The sequence below is a fragment of the Hemibagrus wyckioides genome, linkage group LG07, assembly GCF_019097595.1.
Source record: "Hemibagrus wyckioides isolate EC202008001 linkage group LG07, SWU_Hwy_1.0, whole genome shotgun sequence".
Taxonomy (NCBI): Eukaryota; Metazoa; Chordata; class Actinopteri; order Siluriformes; family Bagridae; genus Hemibagrus; species Hemibagrus wyckioides.
In genome coordinates, this window is record NC_080716.1 from 1,293,356 (window position 1) to 1,304,674 (window position 11,319).

The 11,319-nt window shown below is 36.6% G+C and overlaps 2 protein-coding genes across 2 annotated transcripts; both read left to right on the forward strand.

Annotated features, from left to right (window-relative positions):
* Positions 1 to 2,167: 2,167 nt before the first annotated feature.
* On the forward strand, positions 2,168 to 4,671 carry zmp:0000001127 (interleukin-12 subunit alpha; the record flags this gene model as incomplete). Its single annotated transcript, XM_058395609.1, has 6 exons — positions 2,168 to 2,371; positions 2,478 to 2,564; positions 2,862 to 2,903; positions 3,211 to 3,333; positions 3,729 to 3,770; positions 4,362 to 4,671. Coding segments are annotated over 6 exons (627 nt in total), but the record flags the coding sequence as incomplete, so codon positions are not given.
* Positions 4,672 to 5,660: 989 nt separating this feature from the next.
* On the forward strand, positions 5,661 to 11,270 carry txndc12 (thioredoxin domain containing 12 (endoplasmic reticulum)). The gene is made up of 7 exons (XM_058394747.1): positions 5,661 to 5,844; positions 6,393 to 6,453; positions 8,056 to 8,108; positions 8,330 to 8,403; positions 9,931 to 10,000; positions 10,198 to 10,281; positions 10,522 to 11,270. The coding sequence occupies exons 1-7, from the start codon at positions 5,769 to 5,771 to the stop codon at positions 10,599 to 10,601; spliced, it is 498 nt and encodes a 165-aa protein (XP_058250730.1). The 5' UTR covers positions 5,661 to 5,768; the 3' UTR covers positions 10,602 to 11,270.
* Positions 11,271 to 11,319: the final 49 nt, after the last annotated feature.

An 11,319-nucleotide genomic window follows, 5' to 3' on the forward strand; every position in this document is an offset into this window, starting at 1 on the left:
ATCGCCTATATTAGAGCAGCTATAAGGTTCTCCGCGGCCACTAGAAAATGTCTTTTTTGGGGGGGGGGGCATTGTTAAATATTGCTTGATTAAAAACACATAGACAGTGCTGTACCCCCCCCCCCTTAATGTCTGCTAGAAAATCTAGATACTTTTTTTTTCACATCCTGTGGTTTCAAACTTTAAATCCCACTCTGGTTTTTTTTCTTCCTTTTTTGGGGGTATTTCTGCCACTTGTTTGTATAACGATGTGAAAAGCACGTAGCTCTGGATAAAGGTTAGTAATGTACTCAGGGAAGCACAGGGCTGCTGTAGGTGCAGCTGAGATCATTTCGAGTGATTACTCACAGGTCCACATTCTATCTGAGGAATGACTAGACATGCCAAGACGCCGTATTCATAACAGGGGACAATCCCTGTGTTTCCTCAACTTCTCAATTCCTCGGTTTCAAAGCATGTCCCATGAAAGGTTTAAAAACAAGTCCATCAATACGATTTCTGACATTTTGTGATTTATTCGTCCTAAACGAGATTCATGTATGCAAATACAAACTGCTGTCAAAAGAAATAGAGAAAGAATTGCCTGTTTAAATGCCATGTTGCCCTTTATGTTTCTTCTCATGTGTGAAATGTTGATGCGTCACGTATTTTCACTTTCATTTGCCAAGTATGACTTGGCAATTTCCACTGTCAGACAGAGCGATTCTGTTAAAACGAATCTCACGTCACTTCTGTATTTGTTTTTTCTTCCCTCGTTATGTAATATCACAGTTTTTAGTGATATTACACTAGAAGGTGTTGATTAATTTTCTATAAAATAAGCTTTTTAGAGCCAGGTCAAGTAACTCAGATGGCCGAACCATCACTCATCGAACCTGGAGCTACGACAGCAAGATCTCGTCTCTCCTATCAGCCAAGAACAGAAATCTGAGGCTAAAGCAGGCGGTGGAAAAACCTGCAGATGTTAGACAGATCGTAGAATTAAAAAATCAAAACAAAAAACAGCTCTGTATGAAGAAGCATTCGTCTCACTTCTTTGCTGAAAACTGGGTCTGATTTTTTTTTTTTTTTTTTTTTTTAAATGAATAAATCAGAGAAAGAGAAATAAAGTGTAACAGGAATAGGACGTGGTTCTTCTCTACCTGCACATGCGAGTTTAAGCTCCATGAATGCAAGAATGTTAATTCCCTCTATTACTACTCCATCACTGATTTCGGTGGAAATTACATCAATAAAACCCTGTTTGTGTGTGTGTGTGTGTGAGAAAGAGAGAGAGTTTCATTTTTAATAGTGATAATATTATCAGGCTGTTAGAGGAAAACACCCCATGTAAGGTAAACACACACTATATAAACATGGCACCAGAATTAAGAATCACTTAGAATCACAGCTACGATGAAGAGCGTCTGTCAGTGTGAGTAGAGCCGAACTGCCACAGATTTGCTTCATTTTAGCTATTTAATCATCATTTTCTATTTAATCCATTATATTAAAAAATCATCTGTTTTAATCTTCTCTATCTAAATTTCTGTATTAACTGAAAATATTCTATATTATATTATATTATATTATATTATATTATATTATATTATATTATATTATATTATATTATATATTAAAGAATATGAAAATTATTTAATTGGTGGAATTACTTGGACTTACTTATTTTACTAATAATGTTTACATTTTTTTCTACTTTTATTGTGCTGTTTCTGTTTTTTTTAATCAATTTTTTTGTTGTTGTAATTTTATTTATTTATTTATTATTATTATTATTTTTTTCCCTTTTTTTTCTCTTCTATATAATGTTCCATAATTGGGGCCTTTTTATGTTACATTTAGTTTTCTTATGAAGTTCAATGTGATCAAATAAATGTATTTATTTATTGTTTACTTTTATTTATTTATTTTTGCTTAAAAATAATTACTACATACTTATTTACTAAATGATTTATGTACTTACTTTTTTATTTGCTTATTTATTTACTTACTTTACTTTTCCCCCCTTCTTCTGTAGGATAAAGAGCAGAAAGCAAAGATTTTGTTTTTAATGAACGTGTTCATTTATTTATCCATTTCTTGTTTACTTTTATTTTTTTATTTCTTATTTTTTGCTTAAAAATAATTACTACGTACTTATTTACTAAATGATTTATGGACTTACTTTTTTATTTGCTTATTTATTTGCTTACTTTACTTTTTTCCCCCTTCTTCTGTTGAAATCTTTGCAGATTTGTTGCTGTCTCTGCTGTGTGCCGTGTGCGCGGCCGGACCCGCGGGAGCGCGCAGCGTGCCCGTGCATTTCTCCGGGGGGGCGTGCCTGGACCTGGGTCGTGCGCTTCTTCGGAAAGTGACAGATGCGCTCGAGATCGTACGTAGTTAAAGAGACGCGTAAATAAATAAATAAACAAATGAATGAATGAATGAATGAATGAGCATAGTACTAAATTTAGTGTTGTTTGTGGCTTCCGGTGCAGGATCAACTGTTCAGAGGATTAAACTGCACGGAGCAAAGCGCTGAGCTGAGAACCAGCACGAGGACGCTGTCCACGTGCACGCCGATGGTGAGCCAACTTACTCTCTGTGTCGCAAATTCTGTTGGTCTAAAAACAATTACGCTTAATTATCCACTATTTAATTAATCTTTTTTTTGTATACACTGTCAAAGACGCCTTATAGTTAAAGTACAAATAAAATAAATTCGTCTCGAAGTCGAACTTATTAGGAAGGAAGCGGCGCGTGCTACTTGGTTTCTGGGGCAGCATTCATGTAGACTAGTGAATTTTTGTAATTTCAGTAATTTAATTCATAGACACGTTCATTAAAAACAAAATCTTTGCTTTCTGCTCTTTATCCTACAGAACTCCGTATGTTTGGAAGGCCCTGAGTTCACTTTGGAGCAGGTATTCATTCCGTTCACATTCAATCCGATTCAAATCCGTTTCTCTGGATATGTTCTGATACTGTTGCTAATAAAATGCTAATATCAGCTTTAGTTTGTCACATAAGCCTTCTAGGGATGACTTCTGGGACTCAGGAGTTACTGGATGAACCCGAGTGTGAATGCAAACAGGATGATCCGATTTCTGATCGAACTACTTTTATCTATAGCTATACAGGCTAGTTAATACATAGCTAGTTAGCATATAGGCACCTAGATAGCTGATTTCCTATAGATCGTCATCTTTCCCACACTTTTGCGCCCCACAGGACGAATGTCTGCAGAGCGTCCTGGAAGATCTCTGGTTTTACTGGGCAACGTTTAAATCTTACAGCGATCCGGATCGAATCCTGGAACACTCGGTGCTCAGAAACATCGAGAACCTCATGCAGGTATGAGCTAAACACGCGACAATGCTTCTTAGAACTATTAGAACTGTTGCGCAGAAAGCAGAAACGCAGACAACCTGGAATTTAAAAAAAAAGGAGAGAAAAAGATTTGTCTTCTGTGGGAGAGGATGATGATCGTTCAGTGATGCTAGCTAGATAAAAATGACCACAGACCACTAGCCAGGGACGCCTCCTGTGGAAATTCAGAGCAAATATTTGCTCTAACGCAAAGGAAAATGAAGTCACGTGAACGTAATATTTCTCAAATAGTCAGTTTCCAAATATTTTAGAATTTTAGCCTTCATGTATATCATATTTTAATCTTTTAGCTGAAGCAAAATTTTGTATAAAGAAAAATGGAAATTAAACATATGATGTGTGGATTTTTTTCTTTTCAGAGCTGCTTTGCTGCCCCATTGCTGGACAGTGCCCAGGTTCAGGTAAAACATATTATACAATGTGAAATTAATATTTATATGTATCTATATCTATTTATTACCTGACAATTGGCAGTTGTATATGTACTATTATTATTTATTTATTTTATTTTATTATTTTTTATTGCCTTCTTGTTCTTCTTCTTTTTATTATTATTATTATTATTATTATTATTATTATTATTATTATTATTATTATACTCTTATTCTTCTTACTGTTTATTTTATATATTGTTATATTATAATTTTCTATGCTTTTTTAGTTCAGAAGAATTTTTTTTTTTTTTAAATTTCCAGTACATTTTTCCATTTTTCCCACTGCTTTTTTGTTCCACGAGATCGCTATTAAATGCTGGCTTCTGATTGGTCAGAAGGTGTTGATTCATTATCTACATAACAGGGTGAAATTAAAATGCTCATTCCAATACCTTTTTGTGTCTATAGTAGCAGCTCACGTGTAGTTGAATATAGCAGATTAAAACCCGTGGGCAATTGTTGATATGGTGATGGAAGGAGTCTCCAGTGTGAATCGTAACGGCTGTCAAATTGCTAGTGGTGTAAGGCGCTAAACTCACGCTCCGATTCACTTCACAGATCTCTGTACACAACAAGAACTCCTTCGAGAGACGCCTGAAGCTCTGCAAAGTCCTGAAAGGCTTCCAGAGCCGCACCATCACCATCAACCGAGTGTTCAACCACCTCATCCACTCCTCACACATCTGATCAGGACCAAGCTGTTTTTATTTTAAAAAGACTTTCCACACCAGCAACCTAATAATTTATTTTTTTATTTTTTTGCTTACAGACAAATCCAAATATATGTTTGTGCTATTACTTAAAATGTGAAGTTATTTAAACCTATTTATTGCATCTATTTATTCATGAATTCATATGATGTTGTGGTGTTTTGCGAAAGACTTCTCAAATAAACATGTTGCAGCATAAATTTTTGGGGTTTAGTGTATTTTTTTCCCTTATTTTAAAGAAAAAAAGATAATGAAAAAGACGAATAAAGTCTAAGCTACGGATGATAATGGCACATTTTATAATTATGTTTGAGTTTAATTATTTTTTATAATTAATTAAATAATTATAATAAGCTAGCAAAACTGACTTAAGTCTTGATTTGTTTATTTATTTATTTGGAAAAAAACAAGGCTCTGGTAGAATTAAAAAATGTATCATTACTATTTTTTTTATTTTTACATAATATTTATTTTCATAAATATTTGCATTTATAATGTACCATTTTAAATCATCATAAATCTTAAATTATCATATATTATCATTTGAAATCATTATTATGAAAATATTTAATTTTTAAAAATGTATTATCATTTAAAATCATCATTAAATATTTACATTTTTAATTTATTATCATTTTAGATTATTATCATAAATATTTACAATTTATAATTATATTTTTAATTTCATAAATATTTTAATATTTAATTTATATATATATATATATATATATATATATATATATATATATATATATATATATATATATATATATATATATATTGTAATTTTAAAATTATTTGTGTTCACTTTTAAACCTCCTTTTGTAGCCTGGAATATAAAACATATTCTGAACAATTATGAACATAATTTTGGTAATAGAAATATAGTGAAATTAAATTTTAAACATTTACGTCATCTCTACAATTTATTTACATTTTGTTCTAAACACAAACGAAGAATTTTGAGAGGCAAATCACATTCAAAACGGTCCCTATAGCGCTGAAATTTGCAACCGCTGCTGTAATCCCAAACAACCCCTAACTGACTAGATAGGTGCACTGCACTCAGTGCGGTTCACCTCCTTCCTAGTGCACTACGTGTAAAACAGATGGTCATTTGGAACGCGGGAAACAAATAGGATGTCCTGCAGAACTGAGAAATCCTCCACTTTCCGAAGCCGAGGCTTGGAGCTAGTTAGGGCTAGCATTTAATGCTAACGCGTGAACAATAATAACAACAACAATAATAAATAACATGCAGTCGTTTTTAATTAACGTCTCTTTCCTTGTCATTTTGTTCGGAGGGATTTCCGCGGAGGGAGATGGAAGAGGTACGTTTTATATCACATATAAATAAATGGAACGCTTGCTAACGTTAGCTAGCTAAGTCAGTTTGCTATCGTCGCGAGTTAGCGTTAACCATATAAAACATCTAAAATATAAAATGTTATACAGTATATTAACGCTGTTTTAAAAATATATCTTTTTATATATTTTTTCCCTTTGATAAAGCTGTTGTATTTTAAATAAAAAATAAAAATGAACCTAAGCTAATTTCTGGTACCGGCTTTTTGTCAACACTAGCTAGCATTTTATATAGATTTAAAAATATTAATTACATTTAATATAGTCGTAAATTATTTCCTTGTACTGGAGGTACTATTTATTTCAGTTTTTTTTGTTGCTTTGTGTTAATTTATCAATTAAAAATTAAGACGGAATACCTTCCTGATTCGGAAAGGGCACTACAGGTCACTGTGTCCGAACTGCGCTATATAGTGCGCCTAGATAGGAAACAAAGAGCGATTTGGGACCGAGCCTTTCTTTACTTCCGGTTATGCAGGTGCACTAGATTTTAAGCTGTTTTTTTTGTTTTCAGGATTTGGGGATCATATTCACTGGAGAAGCCTGGATGATGGGAAGAAAGAGGCAGAAGCGAGGTGTGTGTGTGTGTTACTACTGTGGATTACTGATAAGTCGTCACCTTGTCCTTTTATCTACACTATATTTCCAAAAGTTTTGGGACACCCCTCATTGAATTCAGGGGTTGGGCTGTACACCAGTGCACAAAGCAAGCTTCATAAAGACATGGATGAGTGAGTTTGGCTGCACAGAGTCCTGACCTCAACCTGATAGAACACCTTTGGGATGAATTAGAGTGGAGACTGTGAGCCAGACCTTCTTGTCCAACATCAGTGCCTGACTTCACAAATGCACTTCTAGAGGAATGGTCAAAAATTCCCCTAAACACACTCCTAAACCTTGTGGAAAGCCTTCCCAGAAGAGTTGAAGCTGTTAGAGCTACAAAGTGCGGGGTTACAACTCCATAATTACATTCATGTGCATGTAAAGGCAGACGTCCCAAAACTTTTGGCAATACAGTGTATATTTGGAGGAACGTCCTGTTCTTGGTGACGTCTCTCTGTTGCTTTTATCTAACACGATGGCCTTCACCGTGTTCCACGTGTTCTCATGTGCTTTCTAAGCTCTGTGCTGACTCTTGAACATTCAGAATATGGGAAGAAACTCCTACAGGATCATGTTCACGATTACACAGCAGTCACATGACCCGTGCTTTAAAGTGCAGTCACACTTGCGCAACCAAGTTATTTCTTTCTTTTTTTTTTTCCCCCCTACCCAGAATGTTTGTGTTTCATTTTCATTTTTTGTACATCATCGCAAAAACATAACATGTGAATAAATCATGTTACTTCAGCAAACTGTCTTCATTTACACCGATCAGGCATAACATTATGACCACCTGCCTAATATTGTTTCCCTGACCCATCCTGCACTGTGTATCCTGACAGCTTTCTATCAGAACCAGCAGTAACTTCTTCAGCAGTTTGAGCAACAGTAGCTCGTCTGTTGGATCGGATCACACGGGCCAGCCTTCCATTCCCACGTTCATCAGTAAGCCTTGACCGTCCATGACCCTGTCACCGGTTCACCACTGTTCCTTCCTTGGATCACTTTTGATAGATACTGACCACTGCAGACCAGGAACACCCCACAAGAGCTGCAGTTTTGGAGATGCTCTGATCCAGTGGTCTAGCCATTACAATTTGACCCTTTTGGTCAAACTCGCTCAAATCCTTACGCTTGTCCATTTTTCTTGCTTCTAACACGTCAAATTTGAGGACAAAATGTTCACTTGCTGCCTAATATATCCCACCCACTAACACGTGCCATGATGAGGAGATCATCAGTCTTATTTACTTCACCTATGACTTCATGGCCATAATGTTACGCCTGATCTGTGTATTTTCTCTTTCTTTGCTCTTGAAATGATTAAGAACCACAGAAACCATAAAGCTTGTACTCCACTGTCCAAAAATGGACCATTCTCTAAATCGTTAGACCGGTGTGCATGTCCCTGTGAACGATCAGTTGCTATAGAAACCATATACAGTGTTCGGGCGAGTGTTATAACCCTTCACTGCTGTTAAAGGAAACACTACACACACACACACACACACACACTTGAATCAAAAGATAATAATGACTTTTCTGTGTGTTCTCGTCCCTCGTCCTGTATACAGTGGACTTCCAGTGATGGTCATCATTCATAAGACCTGGTGTGGAGCCTGCAAAGGTAACTGTGTTTCTCTGACCGCTGAGATTTCCACGTGCACGTGTAGTCCGCGGTGTTTTTTTTTTAATAAATTGAACTTCTGCAATTTTCTCTGTGATTTGTTTTAAAAAAGAAAGAGAGTTTGTGGCTCTTGGTTTTGCTGGCGTTCACCCAGAATGTTGTTTTTTTTCCCTCCTTTCTTTCTTTTTCTTTTTATTCAACTTCCTTTTTCCAAAAAAAAGCACTCAAGCCCAAGTTCTCAGAGTCGAAGGAGATCTCTGAACTGGCTCACAACTTCGTCATGGTTAACTTGGAGGTGAGAGAATCAGCCTTGACCTCTTCTTACAATAAATAAATAAATAAATAAATAAATATATATATATATATATAATTTCTATTCAAAACTCTCTACTTTAAATTCCAGTCCTTTCTACAAATCAAATTGTTTCTTATTTCAGATCATTTTATATTCAATATTAAACACCCACTTCTCCATTTCATTGAATTCCACTTCATTCTATATTCCTTTCTCTAATAAAGAATACATTTCATTCGTTCTTCATTTAAATTCCTTTCCATATTTCTTCTTATAAAATTCTAAATTCTGCACTCTATAGCCTGTACCCTAATTTGTACAAGCCCTTCATACGTTTTATGCAAACTTCCGTTCTATACTCTATACAAAATTCAATTCTATTCCATATTATAATCTATTAAAATCCGTCGTCTTCTGTAATTACTCAACCTCTCCATTCTCCATTCGCTGCTCCATTCTATATTCCCGGTCATTTCTGTATTCTATTCGCACCTCCATTCTAAATTCCATTTAAAATATTCTATTCTGTACTCCCACTACTTTCTATATTCTAGTCTTAATTCAATTGCATAAATCCTGTAGGTCGTTCCGTCTGTTCTCTATTACACACGAAATTTCCCTGGTTCTATTTTCAATACGTAACTTTTTCTTCTATTATATTTCAAAACCTAACTACATCTACGTTCCGCTCTATATTTCTTTCTCTCTATCCGCTATTGTATATTCAGTTCTGTCTTTCATTTCATTCTCCATTCACTTATTTTTACACACGTTTCCCTAACCTGATAGAAATGCATGAACTCCATAAACAAATGACATTTGTTAATTCTATATTTCTATATTCCATTCAGAATTCTACAGTACCCACAGATCAGGCATAACATTATGACCAGGTGAAGTGAATAAGACTGATGATCTCCTCATCATGGCACCTGTTAGTGGGTGGGATATATTAGGCAGCAAGTGAACATTTTGTCCTCAAAGTTGATGTGTTAGAAGCAGGAAAAATGGACAAGCGTAAGGATTTGAGCGAGTTTTTGATGAAGGGCCAAATTGTGATGGCTGGACCACTGGATCAGAACATCTCCAAAACTGCAGCTCTTGTGGGGGTGTTCCCGGTCTGCAGTGGTCAGTATCTATCAAAAGTGGTCCAAGGAAGGAACAGTGGTGAACTGATGACAGGGTCATGGACGGTCAAGGCTCACTGATGCACGTGGGGAGCGAAGGCTGGCCCGTGTGATCCGATCCAACAGACGAGCTACTGTTGAAGTAGAAGTTACTGCTGGTTCTGATAGAAACGGGTCAGAATACACAGTGCATGACGGGTCAGGGCTGTTTTGGGCAGCACCAACACAATATTAGGCAGGTGGTCATAATGTTTTGCCTGGTAGGAGTATATTCTATATTTGACACTTTCTAATCTATTATTAGTCTTTTCTGCATTTAACTCCATTCCATCGCACTTCATCTGTATTTGTCTGAGCAGTACATGTGGAATAACTCTCATCCAAATGTTCTTACTCTAAGGATGAAGAAGAGCCGAAAGACGATGCCTTCAGCCCAGACGGAGGCTACATTCCCAGAATAATCTTTTTAGGTAAAAACAAACTAGTTTTTCTGTGTTTTTTTTTATTAGTGTTGTTGATAGGAGTATCACGGAGAACATGATATTGATGCGTAGGATTGCAGACTCATGCTGAATATCAAAGCATCAAGCGGAATAATACGTACGTCTCAGTACTGTTATGAATATTATTACCCTCATCATCAAGGTCATTTTGTTTCCTCTCATAGATCCCAGCGGTAAAGTCCATCCTGAGATCACCAACAAGAACGGAAACCCAAACTACAAGTTTTTCTACAGCAACGCTGATCAAGGTGAGTTGGTGAAATGGAGCTCATTCTGAGAAATCAAATGCTCTTGGTGTTTGTGGGTGCAGTGTTCAACTTCCCATTGCGTTATTCAAAACATCCTGAATCTCGCAAAAGTTTCAGTTTCATTTCACGCCGGACTCGCCCCTGGACGTGAGCAATGTGGCTTGCTATAACGTGTTTTCCACACTGTGATGTCACCGCTTTTGTAATGAAAATGATATCCGAGATGTGTCTCGTCCGCAGTCGTAGCCAGCATGAAGGAGGCTCAGGAGAAGTTGACCGGCGACGAGTTCAGGAAGTCTCACCTGGGCGACGAGCTGTGAAGAGAACCCGGCCTGACTAGCTCACAGCCGGTACACTACACCACCACTCACTAAACTACTGCACCGGTTTAGGTTTCAGCCCTAAACCGTCCACACCTCATTTCAGCCCACGTCGTAACCACGGACTTCCAAATCCCCGTCCACGCTGCAACCAAATAATTTCCGTTTGTTCTGAATGGCATAAAACCAACCAAAGCGGACTGGCTCGGCGTCCGTCGGTCAAGGGTGCTACAGAATCACTTTCTCCATGCACCCATTTCATCTAGATGTTAATCACAGAGCAATACCTTTCACTCCTCATCTCTCTCCTCCGCCTCATTTTTTTTTTTATTTGTTAAAATCCTAATCACGTCACGAGATCAGCGGGATAACGATTGCTTCCAGGCCACACTACAGCCTTATACACAAAACCTTCGCTATCCTAATATAGACTGACCCCCGCAGATCTCAAACAGCCCCGTTTCTCATCCTGCAAATCTCCATAAGCCGATTCCGCATCGTCTGGATGCGCCGCTGGTTTTATAAAGTCTTAAGGGGTTTTATTGTGAAGCGTCTTTCAGCGGAAACGGAGTGACCCGAATGTGTGTTTAATGTGTTTGCCACACTGTATTTTTTACATGGATGTATGCAGCCTTTTAAGTGTAAAATTAAACCTTGGTACTCGAATTATCTCTCAAGTTGTCCGGTGTCTTGTGACCATTTTTATTTATTATGAACA

What these genes read in the sequence shown, in the direction of transcription:
- txndc12 (XM_058394747.1), top strand. Translation starts at nt 5,769, where the DNA reads ATGCAGTCGTTTTTAATTAACGTCTCTTTCCTTGTCATTTTGTTCGGA. An exon ending in AAGAAAGAGGCAGAAGCGAG is followed by an intron (nt 6,454 to 8,055) that starts GTGTGTGTGTGT and finishes TCCTGTATACAG; the next exon opens with TGGACTTCCAGTGATGGTCA. An exon ending in TCGTCATGGTTAACTTGGAG is followed by an intron (nt 8,404 to 9,930) that starts GTGAGAGAATCA and finishes TCTTACTCTAAG; the next exon opens with GATGAAGAAGAGCCGAAAGA.